This window comes from Schistocerca cancellata, chromosome 9 (genome assembly GCF_023864275.1).
Source record: "Schistocerca cancellata isolate TAMUIC-IGC-003103 chromosome 9, iqSchCanc2.1, whole genome shotgun sequence".
In the NCBI taxonomy this organism is placed as follows: domain Eukaryota; kingdom Metazoa; phylum Arthropoda; class Insecta; order Orthoptera; family Acrididae; genus Schistocerca; species Schistocerca cancellata.
This window is the reverse complement of record NC_064634.1, coordinates 495,659,410-495,676,264: the sequence shown is the minus strand read 5'-3', so window position 1 is coordinate 495,676,264 and position 16,855 is coordinate 495,659,410. Positions and strand designations below refer to the sequence as shown.

General features: G+C 40.6%; 1 protein-coding gene across 2 annotated transcripts in view; it reads right to left on the bottom strand.

The window, feature by feature from the left end:
* LOC126100913 (splicing factor, arginine/serine-rich 19-like) overlaps nt 1-16,855 on the bottom strand; it is a 142,443-nt gene that overhangs the window by 111,730 nt on the left and 13,858 nt on the right. For both annotated transcript variants that reach the window (XM_049911580.1, XM_049911579.1), the window contains exons 3-4: nt 15,086-15,199; nt 390-510 (exon numbers count right to left, since the gene is read on the bottom strand). In XM_049911580.1, coding sequence (XP_049767537.1) covers nt 390-510; nt 15,086-15,197 — 233 coding nt within the window. In that variant the 5' untranslated portion in view covers nt 15,198-15,199. The remainder of the gene's footprint in view (nt 1-389; nt 511-15,085; nt 15,200-16,855) is intronic.

Below are 16,855 nucleotides of genomic sequence, written 5' to 3'. Positions count from 1 at the left end.
ACAAAAATGATATATATTAGTAATATTAAACGACAGGTAAATCTTTAAAATACCTGTAACACTTCACACTGTTGTTAATGTGATAAGAGTTTTATAGATAATGTGATGACTCATACAATTTTATGTTTAAGATATGCTTAATGTGCTTGTACTTACCATTAACAACAGTTGGGATTTACTGTCCGTCTTGAAATAATAGTAATAGTTATACATATACTGAAACAACTGGGTGTCTCATAAACATCAATACTTGTATTTTGAATGTACTTTCTGTGTTGTTCTATTTTCTTTTCCAATTACCATCTTTCAGTATCTGTCCAATAGCCCAATAACCATGTGTAGTTGTCTTTTGTATTAAACTTCAGATTGGAATTTTCTTTTGAAGGTACCTGTTTGGATCCTTTTCTTCAACTTCAAGCAATTTCTTATTCCAGTAACTGCTCTGATTTGGTCCATCACGGCGAGCTTTCTTCATTACTTTGTCCAGTTCTCTCTTTCTCGGAGTTGATGCTGCAACACAATAACTTGAATGAGACAGATTCGTGAAGAGTTCATTAGATGAAAACAGACAGTGAAAAATGTGAGTCTCCATAATTACTAGAGAATATTATAATTATTACACAAAATTTGTAATATTTAGTTAATCACAGCAATTTATCTTTTCAACTTTTGTAAAAACATTAAAAAAAGTGGTATCAAATGGAGAATAGAAAGAACAAAATTGTATGGACAGTCGTGGATTTGGTGTCACCAATTTCATAACTGTTTATTTAATTGATAGACACGGAGTTTCTGGAACGTGCAGGTCCTGGAATTGGAATGCAAGAATTGTTACACTAGACTGAAGGGACGCTCTTCCACAAATAGAAAGCTGAGTGATGTGCACAGTGATGTAAGTATGCAATACAAGAAACAGAGATTAAACCAGTTATGTCACAAAGGCAAAGGTGTTTACCATGTAACTCTAGAAGGCTATAGAATTTTAAACTAGATATATTTCAGTTCATATGCAAAAGCATAAATTTTATTATTAACTCCTTCCAGAGTTTGTATCACATTTGTGATGGGGTTATTCATAAGTACCTCTGTGGTTTTAGAAGATCACTGCAATAAACTACAAGAGATACAAAAAAATACCACGTCAGTCCATCCAGCACCGCTCCAAGTTTCGATTCAAAACACATGCTGTGGCGCAGTTGCAGAGTGAACCACTAGGGTGCAGGGAGGAGACAACTGACAAGAGATACAAATAATAAACAAGCACCCCAGAGGTATACGAAAGATACGCCAGCCAGCACGAATGTAGGAAACTAGACATTCAACAATATTGGCCTTATTGGCTAAGTAAGATGAGCTTCTGTTTATGGTATTTAAAAAGTCAAGTGTCTGTACATATAATTTCAGTGTTCTGAGGAAGTCTAATGAATTTAGAGACTGGGTATACAAACTGTCTACATCTACCATGAGCAAAACAATTTGATTCCGACAGTTATTTTGACTATTAACCCTTTCACGGATGCTAGGGCTGAGCACCCTGCCTGCCCAGATGGCTAGCTGGGGCAAATGTATTGTGTGCCTGTCCAGCGTATGACTCACACAGCCCAGTGACTGCTGTAGCCTGACAGTCCCTAATAATTAGTCTTTCCTTCTCATCCAATCCGGTAAGTCTTCCTTGACCTGCAGTTCTGGGGAACTCTCCCCATTTCCTAGACCTCACCAGCTCTTTTTCTTCATCTCACTATCTTCCCCTTTAACCCTCCTGCTAGATGGAGCCACTGGCTCCAAAACTTAGAAATTTCATTGCCTGTACATGAGTTTTCTCCTGCAGTCACTTGGTGAGTACATTTTTTGTGTATCCAATTACATTATATGTAAATACACTGCACAGGATTGGGGTTAACTGGACAACCAAATGTCCACTACTTACACATGTTTATTTTGCTTCCCAGAGGGTAGAATTCCTTTGCTACATAGTTCATAATTTTGACATCTAGTTTACTGTTAAGATGATTTCTGCTATTACTTGTTCTTTCTTTGGTTTACTTTCAGCCCATATTCTGTGCTCACTCGAGTTTTCATTCCAGTCAGTACGTCCCATAATTCTCCCTCACTTTGACTGAGGATAGCAGTGCCGCCAGCAAATCTTTAGGGTTGCTACTCAAACTCGGAAAGAAAGTTCTCTGAGAATTTCAGCAGGTGTGAGGAGGAAGATGGTGCCATGAAGTTCCTGATAAATTAACATAGTGAGCAGGGGTGGGGGTCGGGGGGGGGGGGGGGGGGGGGAGGCAGATATATATATACCAGCCACGAGCAGTAGTTTAACCACAGTTTTTAAACACTGATAATTTATATAGACTAATATTCATATAATTAACACACTCTGAGATATTAAGTACTTCAAAATTTGCGATTTATAAAACTCAATAAAATTGAATTTCAACGCTAGGTGGAAAACACAAAATTCCTCGAGATTTTATGAAATTCCTGAAATTACTGGAGATGTCCCCAATTTTTTCAGCTAAAATTTAATTGCCTGAGAATTCCAGGTGTTCCAGAAGAATTACAAATCCAAACAAGGCGGACAACCTCTTATGGCCACATTTCTATGCTAGTCTGTGTTCCCAGCCTTAGATTCGTGCTTTTATCCTATGATGATGAACTCTGTGGACACTGACATGGCAAATAATTTGTTACATAGACCTGAAGCGGCAGTTTCAGCAGCGTAGATATTCTGAAGTGATACAAATCCCTATGCAGCTGTAGGCAGTTTGTCTTACATGTTCAAGTCATACACAACATCTGGTGACGAGATGTAGTACCTACATGTGGCAGTCAAGTCTATTTGCTTTCTTCTTGTTCTGTTGTCTTTTTGCTGGCTTTTTCCTGTTATTCATTGTTCTGGGTGCCAGTGTTCATCTTGCTTGTGCTCTTTATCTTCTAGGTTCAGACACTGCTGCACTTGCAAACTCTTTTTTTGCTTTTCATTGTTTGTATTTGAGCACTGCTTAGTTACTACAGCTGCCAAGACACAATCACTTGCTGTTGATCTAATTCAGTTTCAGAGTCAACAAACAGTGCAACTGCTTGAAGTGATGAATGCTTCATGACAGTGCAGATGGTTTCACACAAGATGCTGGACCAAACAGCAGTGCCACCACCTGTACCGTCCGCGTGTGTGCCACCATTTTGTGATCTTGACAAGGCAATGGACAACTGGACAGAGTACCTCACACAGTTCAATGCGCTCATCACGTACGTGGTACAGACAAGCATTCTTATTTCTTGGCCACATTGGGAGTGACTGTTTATACACTTTGTGTGAAATTATTTCCCATGTCCTGTCTTGAAATAGTGCCATTTGAGGAACTACTTCAGGCGCTTACGGTATATTATGAGGACAGAGGATAATTGACGGATGTCCGTCACAAATTCTTTATGTCATATAAGCAGCAAGGACAGATATACCATCTGTGGATATCTGATTTGCCAAGCTTTACTAGACAGTGTAGATTCAAATGTGACTGTGAAAAATACTGCATTGGTACCATTGTTCATGTTGCCATCATGCACAATGTAGCTGACTCTCGAATTCGGAAATAGACTGTTAGATACCCAGACCCTTGCAACAGGTTCTGCAGATTCAAAATTATCAAGGTTCCCGTGAAAGTGCAGCAGACAGTTTTGAGGTAGCACCTGTTTGTTCTGTATATAGGCACGACAAACAGGCCTCTAAAGAATACCATCCAGCAGACTCCGGCTGTGCGCAGTTTTTAAGGAAACTATGAATCCTCAAACAGTCACTGACAGTTTATCCCTTGTCGTGTCCGGGTGAAACTTTTTGTCTCTCTTACTATTGCTGGTCATTACTTTTCCAAAATTGTTTTGCATGACACGTACTTGAAAACACCTTTGGATGAACAGTCACAAAAGTCTATCATCAATATTCATCTGGGTCTCTTCAAATTTTTGCAACTGCAGTTTGGCAATGTTTCCGCACCTGCCAGTTTTCAGTTTTTTCTGGAGCAGCTGACTGCAAATCTTTCTTTTTGCTCAAATTATTTAGATGAAACTGTTGTCTCAGGTCACGCTCTTGAAGAACACATTAGCAATCTTTGCACTCTGTTTCAAGTATTGTCTGCAGCTGGTCTCAAATGTAACACAGACAAATGTTTATTTTTTTTCCGGACTGAACTTAAGTGCTTTTGTCATTTCATTAATAGCCTAGATGTTCACCCACTGCAATCACATTTGCTTGCTATCCATGACCTTCCACCCTCATGCAATGTGCTGGAATTGCAGCCTGTACCACACAAGCTCACTTATTATATGTGGTTTATTCCTAATGCTGCCTGTATTGCAGCTCCCTTGCATTGCTTTCACAGGAAGAACATTTTTTTGTTTAGTCACAAGAGTGTCAGTCTGCTTTCCAAAAGTTGAAAGATGCTACCCTTAGTGATCATTGCCTTGTGCATTTTGATCCAGCCAAACCCAGAGTCTTGGCTGTGGATGCTTCATTTTACAGCATCGGTGCTGTTTTGTTACAAATTTGGTTCACTATTGTCTATGGCGTAACTAATTTTCCAGTATCTTTCTGGCAGAAAATTTTACTTGGTTTCTGACCATAAAGCTCTAAAATCTTTATTTAGCCCTTCTCAGTCAGTCCCAACTAATACGGTGCAGGAACGCCAACGGCCAGCTATTCTTTTGTCAAATTACCCATTTGATATGGTGTATTGGCTCACTCCTAAGCATGCCAAAGGAGATGCTCTTTATTGACTCCCTATTGGCCTGGATTCAAAATTTAATGAGTCCTTTGCTTTGCGATCCTACACTGATGCATGAGATACAGATGTTTTGCTTAGGATTCCTCGTAATCAATGGAAAATTTCCCAGGCCACAGCAGTGGATCCTGATCTGCAGATTTTGTTGCACTACATCTGCACTGGCTGGTTGTATTCCAGCCAGACAGATTCGTAGCTCTGTGCTTTGTCGCTATTTTGCTCATTGGCGTGTCCTTGCTGTTCACCAAGCTGTCATTTTGCTTTACACTGATAATGACCAATCATGTGCTGTGGTACTCCAAGCTCTCCAGCCTGACATACTTCATTTGCTACACCAGGGTCACTACGGCATCGTTTCCACCAAGCAGTTGGTGAGATATCAATGCACTTGGCATGGTCTGGAGGCTCAAACTGAACAGTTCACTTCTCATTGCCAAGACTGTGCTGAACATCAGTCAGCTACGTCTCAACATTTCTTTGAATGGCACAGACCTCAAGCACCCTGGCAATGTTTTCACATGGATTTTGCACGACCTTACTGGAATACATGTTGGCTCATCACCCCCTTCACTGTTCCTATGAACTTTACTATGGCTTGTTCCACAATCCAAGCCTTATCAGGAATCTTTTTCCTCAAGGGATTACCTGAAGTGATTGTGACTGACAATGGATTTCAATTTGTTGCTGATGAGTTTTAACAGTTTTGCACTAGCTCCAGCATCAAGTACATCACAAGTGCGCCATTCCACCCACAATCCAGCAGCAAAGCTGAACACTTTGTGATACAATTTAAGCAACAGATAGACAAACTTCATGCCTCCCACACACAAGATCAAGCTCTGTTTATATTTATGTGTTGCTACTGCTCCCAGCAACATTACAGACCATCTCCAGCAGAGTTGCTTCATACGCGGCACCACCGCAACTTGGTTCTGTTGCTGCACCCTCCACAGCAGGCAGTACTCACTTCACCTGGCCAAGCACTCTTCTACAGATTGTATGCCAGACGAAGGCACTGGGTGAGAGACACCACTGTCAGATGAACTGGACATTCTGCATTTCTCCTGCAGAGACCATGAGAATTGCTGGGACGACATCAAAAGAAAATTTGTCTATGTGAATTGTGTGATCTTCTGCAACCTTTGTGATTTCAGATTCCATTCTTGCCTGAACACAGCAGCCCCTGCTCCATACAGCTCCCAAGGGAACTTTGCCGTCGTCACCGGTTCCCGGAGCAGATGGAACTCGACGCTCTTTCACAGTAGTCACCATCTCAACAGCCACCGTCGTCTAGGGAACGGCCCCGTATTCCCAGCGGCTGACTCACATGCTTCCTTCGGTCCTTCTGCAGTCACTGAGAGTCTTTGTTTGCTGCTTTGCCTCTTGATGTGGGTGTGCATCTTCTGCCCAGTTTTACAAATGGCTCAAGGCGTATCTCAGCGTGCTGACAGGATCTTGGCATTAGCCTCAGTTTTGGGTTTCACCTCCTTATTACGACCTGTATCCAACCCTTTGCCATTGTTGTTTGCTCATCTACACTTCACGACAATAGTGAAGAGGGGAAAGGGGGGGGGAGGGGGTGGTAGGAAGGAGGGGGGGCAGAAATGTGGTATCACACAACATATTGATACCACCCTACGGGCATCATCATATAAATGGAATTGCAAGTTTTTATCAGACGCAACAGCAGTCATGCAGAAGCTGGTGGACCCACTCGTGTGCATCCACTGAGCAGAGTCACCAGCAGTGACTCAGTACTTTGAGCACCCTCTGACACCAGAATATAGGATGCCTGGCAGCAGCAATGCTGCCAACTTATGCTTGGAGTCACAGCGCTACTGGACACTATACAGATGCCACCTAGTCTAGGCTCCATCTTCACCATTTGTGCTTTAGTAGAGGAAGGCTTTTCCTTGTGCACATTGTGGTAATTGGACTCTGTTTCTCGCTGCACTATTTGTGCTACATCTTTGTACATTAGTAAGAATACAAGTTGAGTAAATCTTCTGTTTGTTGAGTTATCCTGTTCACTACTCATTTCTCTTCCTGTCCAGCTTTCCTACAATGCCAATTGCTGCACCATTCTGTAGCCCACTTCTTCTTACCATTGTGTATGAAGTTGTACACAACACACCACATTAAAGATCTCTGAAAAACACATTGTTTTTTTTTAAAAATTTGTTGTGTAAATAATCGGCAAATGTGATGTTGGTAGGGAAAACAGTTAAGTCTATTTTAAATTTAAAAAAATTAAATATGGCTTCAAAATTACGGGAGAAGTAAGTTTTGCTGATGAAATTGGTAAGATTTTGAGAAACATATGCTTGAAGCAGGCATGAACAAAACATTCAAACTCACTACATTACTAGTTCAGGCAAGGCTGACAATCTCTTATGGCCACAGTTCTATACTAGGCTGCTCCCAGCCCTAGATTCTTGCTTCTAACCTAAGATGATGACGAACTCTAAGGGAACTTAAATGGCAAATAATTTTATCAAAACCATATCGAGGCTGGCTGAGTCACTAGTCCTCGTTGTTAATCTGTGAGATGAATTCGATCCAAGGTAGATCCACCTCCTTGAATAATGGAAGCAGTGCATTAACACATTTGGCTGTCCAGACAGGTAATATCTTCTACACACTAGGTTCAATAATTTTTATATTGCCATTTCCCCCATGATTTCAGAAAATCTGAAGGAATCTTACTGCTCCTTCTGCCTTATTTGATTGTAAGTCTTCCAAATATCTGTTCCTCTCTGACTCTAACATCTACCTCTTCTAACACATCAACAGAAAGATCATCCCTTCCGAGAGGTGCTGTATATTACTCTTTTCACTAGTACACTCTCTCTTCTGAATTTAACAATGGAATTCATTTTTATTGTTGCCACCCTTAATTTTAATTACAACAAAGGATGTTTTTCGATTTCTTCGTGTCTTTCCTGCATCCATTTCTCTTAAAAACAATTTAAAGTCATTTGGCTGTTATTTAACTGTGACTGTTTTGTAAAAATGATGACATGGTTTTTCAGACACCACTACCTGTCGAAACTCGTTTTTAACTGGCTTCAGATGTTGCAACAAATCAGGATTTATAGTCTCATCAACAGGCAAAAAATGCCAATACAAAAATATCTAAGATAAATGCACACACAGATCTCAAAGTAGCTAGCTTCTGTGTTGGAGTGTGCTGTGGCCTACTTACAGAAAAAGTGGTATATCCCATATAAGAGAGCAGTTACTTCATTTGCTGGTCTTTGTTTAACACAACGAATGTAAAGAACCGCTTTATGTGCTCATTTGAAATCACTGTGTTCTTGAGGCATATTCACTTTCATCCATTGCTGTGTCTAACTGAATCTTGTTGTCCATTGTCTACAAACATGTAACAAATAAATACCCCACCACTCATACAGTTATAGTTGGTGGGGACTTCAACCTTCCCTCGATATGTTGGCAAAAATACTTGTTCAAAACCGGTGGTAGGCAGAAAACATCTTCTGAGATTGTCCTAAATGCTTTCTCCGAAAATTATTTCGAGCAGTTAGTCCACGAACCCACGCGAATTGTAAATGGTTGCGAAAACACACTTGACCTCTTAGCCACAAACAATCCAGAGCTGATAGAGAGCATCATGACTGATACAGGGATTAGTGATCACAAGGTCGTTGTACCTAGGCTCAATACCGTTTCTTCCAAATCCACCAGAAACAAACACAAAATAATTTTATTTTAAAAAGCGGATAAAGTGTCACTAGAAGCCTTCCTAAGAGACAATCTCCATTCCTTCCAAACTGACTATGCAAATGTAGACGAGATGTGGCTCAAATTCAAAGATATAGTAGCAACAGCAATTGAGAGATTCATACCTCGTAAACTGGTAAGAGATGGAACTGATCCCCCGTGGTACACAAAACAGGTCCGAACTCTGTTGCAAAGGCAACGGAAAAAGCATGCGAAGTTCAGAAGAGTGCGAAATCCCGAAGATTGGCTAAAATTTACAGACGCGCGAAATTTGGCACGGACTTCAATGCGAGATGCCTTTAATAGGTTCCACAACGAAACATTGTCTCAAAATTTGGTAGAAAATCCGAAGAAATTCTGGTCGTATGTAAAGTACACAAGCGGCAAGACGCAGTCAATACCTTCGCTGCGCAGTGCCGATGGTACTGTTACCGACGACTGTGGCGCTAAAGCGGAGTTATTGAATGCATTTTTCGGAAATTCCTTCACCAGGGAAGATGAATGGAATATTCCAGAATTTGAAACACGAACAGCTACTAAAGTCTTCAGGTCCAGATTGTATACCGATTAGGTTCCTTTCAGATTACACTGATACAATAGCTCCCTACTTAGCACTCATATACAACAGCTCGCTCACCGATAGATCTGTACCTACAGATTGGAAAATTGCGCAGGTCGCACCAATGTTTAAGAAGGGTAGTAGGAGTAATCCATCTAACTACAGACCTATATCATTGACGTCGGTTTGCAGTAGGGTTTTGGAGCATATACTGTATTCAAACATTATGAATCACCTCGAAGGGAACAATCTATTGATACGTAATCAGCACGGTTTCAGAAAGCATTGTTCTTGTGCAACGCAGCTAGCTCTTTATTCGCACGAAGTAATGGCCGCTATCAACAGGGGATCTCAAGTTGATTCCGTATTTCTAGATTTCCGGAAAGCTTTTGACACTGTTCCTCACAAGTGACTTCTAATCAAGCTGCAGGCCTATGGGGTATCGTCTCAGTTGTGCGACTGGATTCATGATTTCCTGTCAGGAAGATCGCTGTTCGTAGTAATAGATGGCAAATCATGGAGTAAAACTGAAGTGATATCAGGTGTTTCCCAGGGAAGCGTCCTGGGACCTCTGCTATTCCTGAACTATATAAATGACCTGGGTGACAATCTGAGCAGTTCTCTTAGGTTGTTCACAGATGATGCTGTAATTTACCGTCTAGTAAAGTCATCCGAAGACCAGTATCAGTTGCAAAGCGATTTAGAAAAGATTGCTGTATGGTGTGACAGGTGGCAGTTGACGCTAAAGAACGAAAAGTGTGAGGTGATCCACATGAGTTCCAAAAGAAATCCGTTGGAATTCGATTACTCGACAAATAGCACAATTCTCAAGGCTGTCAATTCAACTAAGTACCTGGGTGTTAAAATTATGAACAACTTCAGTTGGAAAGACCACATAGATAATATTATGGGGAAGGCGAGCCAAAGGTTGTGTTTCATTGGCACGACACTTAGAAGATGCAACAAGTCCACTAAAGAGACAGCTTACACTACACTCGTTCGTCCTCTGTTAGAATATTGGTGCGCGGTGTAGGATCCTTACCAGGTGGGATTGACGGAGGCATCGAAAGGGTGCAAAAAAGGGCAGCTCGTTTTGTATTATCATGTAGTAGGGGAGAGAGTGTGGCAGATATGATACGTGAATTGGGATGGAAGTCATTACAGCAAAGACGTTTTTCGTCGCGGCGAGATCTATTTACGAAATTTCAGTCACCAACTTTCTCTTCCGAATGCGAAAATATTTTGTTGAGCTCAACCTACATAGGTAGGAATGATCATCAAAATAAAATAAGAGAAATCAGAGCTCAAACAGAAAGGTTTAGGTGTTCGTTTTTCCCGCACGCTGTTCGGGAGTGGAATGGTAGAGAGATAGTATGATTGTGGTTCGATGAACCCTCTGCCAAGCACTTAAATGTGAATTGCAGAGTAGTCATGTAGATGTAGATGTAGGAAGACTAATGCCACACTGTTTATTATGGTCAATAGCACAGTGTATCAGAAACAAGGTAAAGTCAAACCAAACTTTATTTTGACTTCATTTGCTACAGTGAATTTGAAGAACAATTCTATAACTATGAACCCTCACTTTTATGCTTCATACGTCCAGATGGAACACTAAAAACAAATAATGAAGAAAACTGCAAACTTCTTGCAGACTGTTTTCAAAAGCTTTTAAGTTGTGGGAGTCCCCAAACATCAAACCACTTTCAAAAAATGAGATCGTGGGCACAAGAAATCCACAGCCTTAAAAGCATCAATCAAACTGGCAGAACTAAACAAACAGTAATCAACTGAATATATCACCCACAGCAGAACCAGACACAATTTGGTTTTGACCTACCTTTTTGAAATATCACTGTCACCTGCTTCAAATTATACAGTCATCTTCATATGACTTACATGCTCTTATAAAAACACTGGCACTGATTTATAGGTGAATGCAACAGACTAACAAGTATGTAGCACACACATCATTATCACACTTTTGAAATTGTGAATTTTATTTACTCTATGGCGGCTCAGCTGTGCATCAATGCCCATATGTATGTAAGCAATCTGACTATGAAAGTGTATTTGAAAATCAGTAACAGTACTTTTGTCAGTTATGTAAACCAAACACAAATGATTAATGGTTGCTGCTGTACACTATCAACATTCCATCTCTCTCAATAGCCAGCGTTCTCCAATAATGTCATTAATTGAAACTGTGGCAGTAATCAGATTAGCTGATTTAAAAAAAAGCACGATTCCACAGACAGATGGGTGCTGTTCAAGGTAGTACAGAAATTCCAAGCAGACAAAATAAATGCGACAACCGATCAAATGCTGACCAACACAACGTCAAAAGTTAAAACTGTTAAGGATTCCATAGCAACTTGTTGATGCGTTATTGCCTGTCGGTTTTCATCTTGGGATCTTGTCAAAGATTCGCCCTCTACCGCTGGTAGTGTCCGTCACCAGCAATGGAGGGGGGGGGGGGGGGGGAGGGGGGGGGGGAGAACCTTTGACAATGCCAGCTACTCTTGCTGGTGAAATGTCAAAAAAATCACTGAACAAACATCAGCTAAAGATCCCAAGATAAAAGCCAACAGGCAATATGTCATCAGAAGCAAAATTTTTAGGAGAACTTCCTGGTCGTTCAAAATCAAAATGGAGGGCCGACAGGGTGACTTGTTTTTACCACTACTACTGTATTTACTCGAATCTAAGTCGTACTCGAATCTAAGTCGCACTTGAAAAATGAGACTCGAAATCAAGGGAAAAAAAATTTCCCGAATCTAAGCTGCACCAGAAATTTGAGACTCAAAATTCAAGGGGAGAGAAAATTTTTAGGCCGCACCTTCAAATCGAAACAAAGTTGGTCCACTGTAATATGAGACACAATTTAGGTCGAATGAATGACGATAAAGCTACAGTAGTTTGGTTCAAGTCATAAGCTTAGCAGTTAAGCTTTACCAGGTAGCCATTGCTATGCGTCAGACACTCCGCCCGTATTTATATGCTTACCCTTCCTTTTTCAAGGCCGGCCAGATTGGCCAAGGGTTTCTAGGCGCTACAGTCTGGAACCGCGCGACCGTTACAGTCGCAGGTTTGAATCCTGCCTTGGGCATGGATGTGTGTGATGTCCTTAGGTTAGTTAGATTTAAGTAGTTCTAAGCTATGGGGGACTGATGACCACAGCAGTTGAGTCCCATAGTGCTCAGAGCCATTTGAACCATTTGAGCCTTTTTCACGTGCTTCGTCTGGTTTGAATTGATTGCTTATTTTTCTTTGATCTGATAAGTGCCGTTCTCTTTGTTATAGGTGTTTACGTCACTCTAAGCTGAAAATTCATTACTGTACTGTGTCATGCATTGCTTGTTGCATTCTGATAATGAGTGTTTATGGCCTGTCGCCGCTTGCGGCATGGCTTGCTTTTGTGCACACTATCGCTGCTTAAAAAAAAAAAAAAAAAAAAAAGAGGGGGGAATCGTCTCATTAGCGAAACAATGGCAAGAGACTGCTATTTGTTGTTACTTACACTGCTGCTTTCTTTGATAATGTCAACAAGAACAAATTAATAGACTGCATATGATAGAAGATGTTCTGAATGAGAGTTTAGTGAAAATTTTTCTCCGTTTAAAAATCTTTGCAGATGCCTCTATAGTACATTACATTCTACACAGAAATTAGAGTCATCTTAGATTTAAAAATCTAGTCAATTGCCGTGCTTCATTTCTGACTGTATCACTATTAGGCATAAGAATAATACGAATATAAACATGACATGATATGTATATTCTTCCGCGTTTGCTGTTGTCTCACTCTAGTTTCGTAGTTTATTAGGCACAAAGGATTTAAATGAGATAGCACCAAACATGAAAGAATACATGATAAAATGTTTATATTATTCTTATGGTGAAGAGAATACTGCATCTGATTCACAATTCATAAAAGTTCCTATTAGCAACCATCTCTTCTCACAAGTAGGAAAAAATTCAGAATGTAGAGTTGGCCATATTGACAAACATCCCAAACAGTCTTGCCGGTCGGATTTTTGTAGTACATTGAAATGCTGCTACATTCGAAGATGAACAATATGGAATTTGTATTTACTTCTTTGGATAATGTATGAAAATGCAGTGGTCGAAACTTGGGGCAGAGAAAAAAGCTCGTCTTCCACCTTTTTTTTTAAATTTATTTACTGATGCAGAGGTTTTGGTGCCAGTATTTATCTTTGTGTCTGCAAAGCATGCCTGTGTAATGCTACATATATTCAACGGCAGAAGTTAGTTGTGGCGGCACCAACCAACATTTTTCAGAACCTCCGCTTACTTTGCACTCGATTCTAAGCCGCAGATAGTTTTTTGGATTACAAAAACCGGAAAAAAGTGTGGCTTAGACTTGAGTAAATACGGTATTCAATTTAGTTCTGAGAAAAGTGATCAGGAAATGGCAAAACTAAAGGCGTATATATTGGCAGAAGTCTCCAAAATAAAATTTGTCTTGCACTCATTGATGGCTTTACGATCCTTTCCAATAACAGACCAGCAGCAGTCCAGTCTCCAGAAAAACACTAGGAAAAAGCAGCCAAATCTTGGCTCCAAACTTCATATGAGAAGACACTATATGGAAGGCACCAATCAAAATTAAACAATTAATATTTCAGCTAATCACCAGTTACCACAAAATCTCCCAAGTACACAAATTCTACTATCTAGAAAAAATTATGAAACTGCCCATGTTAAATATGGAAGTTCAAAAAGATATAGAATTGCATACAAACATACAAAGAATATATACAACCAAAAAACTATATCATAGTATGGATAATTACATCATTATAACACAGTTGTTGAAATAAAGCTCTTTATGCCTCTGAAACGACAACAACTGTTGGCCTAACCCAAACATAAAATCAACAAAAAATAAGCCACAAAAAATCTCAAAAATCTTAGGACCAAACTGTGAAAATGGAATTTGGATGTTAAAAAACAGTCACAGAACATCTTATCAAGCTACAGAGAAAAAAAAATCACATGTCTTCAGGAAACAAGAGTTTTACAGTCGCAAGAACACCAGGCTCCAGAAAGTCACCAGCCACTACTAAGAGTGAAGAACACTGTGTTCGGCATACAGCTATAGTGCATCGTACAGCATCTGCAGCAGCAATCTGGGCAGCAGTTGGCACCACACTGACACCATAAACTGTTACAAGTCAATCACTTCAAGGACAGCTCCGAGCAAGACACCTGTAGCGTGCATTCCTCTGACTCCAAATCTCTTTCATTTGTGATTTCAGTGGTGTCAAGTGAGAGCTCATTGGAGGGCAGGGCACAGAATCTGATGAAGAGTGGATCTCCTGCCAGCAGCTTTAAATAGCTGCTTATTCTTCTAATGCTCATGCAAAACGAACAGTAGAAGGGTAGCCAGAAGTTGTGCTCTGCATTTGTCTTAGAGCTCATTGGAGGGCAGGGCACAGAATCTGATGAAGCGTGGATCTCCTGCCAGCAGCTTTAAATAGCTGCTTATTCTTCTAATGCTCATGCAAAATGAACAGTAGAAGGGTAGCCAGAAGTTGTGCTCTGCATTTGTCTTAACTATTCCCAATCTGACAACATTGCATGATACCACTGGGATAGTGGCACTTTTAAATCTGCAGAGATCTTATCATCCAAGAAAACATAAGAATTCCTGTGGTTTCTGCCTCACCCACTTCAACCGTAAGGTGGAGGAATTAACCTCTTTGCCAAGCAACCATTATACACTTTTGGTACCATTAAATACAAGTTTGTTTAATATCCATGCACAACTCATCAACCTCCCTTAACAGCTTTACTTCTGGCAGTAACTCTCTCCTAATTTGGCAAGGACGACAGGACAGCTGGTGGACATGAGGCCACAGTGAGTCGTGTCTGAATATCTATATGAACTGCTTAGCTTCTAAAGGCAAACTACAATCTGAAGCTGACATGTGACAGAATTTTGATGCAGCATTAGGAATGGAATATGTGTTATTTACCTCTGGCACGATTACTTCGACTCGAAGAGCTATAAGAGTCCATACGAAGACGTGACGAGGAGCTTCCATGTACACTTCGGCTCCTGCGCCGCCTCGAAGAATCCCACGACATTTCTGAAACGGATGGTTACTGTCCTGTTATTTCACAAAAATTTAATTAGTTATATCTGAAAGGGACATCTGGCACTATGGAAAAGGTCAAAAAAACAATGCTCTCTAATAATAGCATAGCAAGAACAGCAACATATAGTGAAAAAAAAAAAGAGTTGACTATATAAAAGCAGATAATATTCTTTTCCCCCCATGAACCATGGACCTTGCCGTTGGTGGGGAGGCTTGCGTGCCTCAGCGATACAGATGGCCGTACCGTAGGTGCAACCACAACGGAGGGGTATCTGTTGAGAGGCCAGACAAACATGTGGTTCCTGAAGAGGGGCAGCAGCCTTTTCAGTAGTTGCAGGGGCAACAGTCTGGATGATTGACTGATCTGGCCTTGTAACATTAACCAAAACGGCCTTGCTGTGCTGGTACTGCGAACGGCTGAAAGCAAGGGGAAACTACAGCCGTAATTTTTCCCGAGGACATGCAGCTCTACTGTATGATTAAATGATGATGGCGTCCTCTTGGGTAAAATATTCCGGAGGTAAAATAGTCCCCCATTCGGATCTCCGGGCGGGGACTACTCAAGAGGACGTCGTTATCAGGAGAAAGAAAACTGGCGTTCTACGGATCGGAGCGTGGAATGTCAGATCCCTTAATCGGGCAGGTAGGTTAGAAAATTTAAAAAGGGAGATGGATAGGTTAAAGTTAGATATAGTGGGAATTAGTGAAGTTCGGTGGCAGGAGGAACAAGACTTTAGGTCAGGTGATTACAGGGTTATAAATACAAAATCAAATAGGGGTAATGCAGGAGTAGGTTTAATAATGAATAAAAAAATAGGAGTGCGGGTTAGCTACTACAAACAGCATAGTGAACGCATTATTGTGGCCAAGATAGACACAAAGCCCATGCCTACTACAGTAGTACAAGTTTATATGCCAACTAGCTCTGCAGATGATGAAGAAATAGATGAAATGTATGACGAGATAAAAGAAATTATTCAGGTAGTGAAGGGAGACGAAAATTTAATAGTGATGGGTGACTGGAATTCGTCAGTAGGAAAAGGGAGAGAAGGAAACATAGTAGGTGAATATGGATTGGGGGGAAGGAATGAAAGAGGAAGCCGCCTTGTAGAATTTTGCACAGAGCATAACTTAATTATAGCTAACACTTGGTTCAAGAATCATGAAAGGAGGCTGTATACATGGAAGAAGCCTGGAGATACTGACAGGTTTCAGATAGATTACATAATGGTAAGACAGAGATTTAGGAACCAGGTATTAAATTGTAAGACATTTCCTGGGGTAGATGTAGATTCTGACCACAATCTATTGGTTATGAACTGCAGATTGAAACTGAAGAAACTGCAAAAAGGTGGGAATTTAAGGAGATGGGACCTGGATAAACTGAAAGAACCAGAGGTTGTAGAGTGTTTCAGGGAGAGCATTAGGGAAAAATTGTCAGGAATGGGGGAAAGAAATACAGTAGAAGAAGAATGGGTAGCTCTGAGGGATGAAGTGGTGAAGGCAGCAGACGATCAAGTAGGTAAAAAGACGCGGGCTAATAGAAATCCTTGGGTAACAGAAGAAATATTGAATTTAATTGATGAAAGGAGAAAATATAAAAATGCAATAAATGAAGCAGGCAAAAAGGAATATAAACGTCTCAAA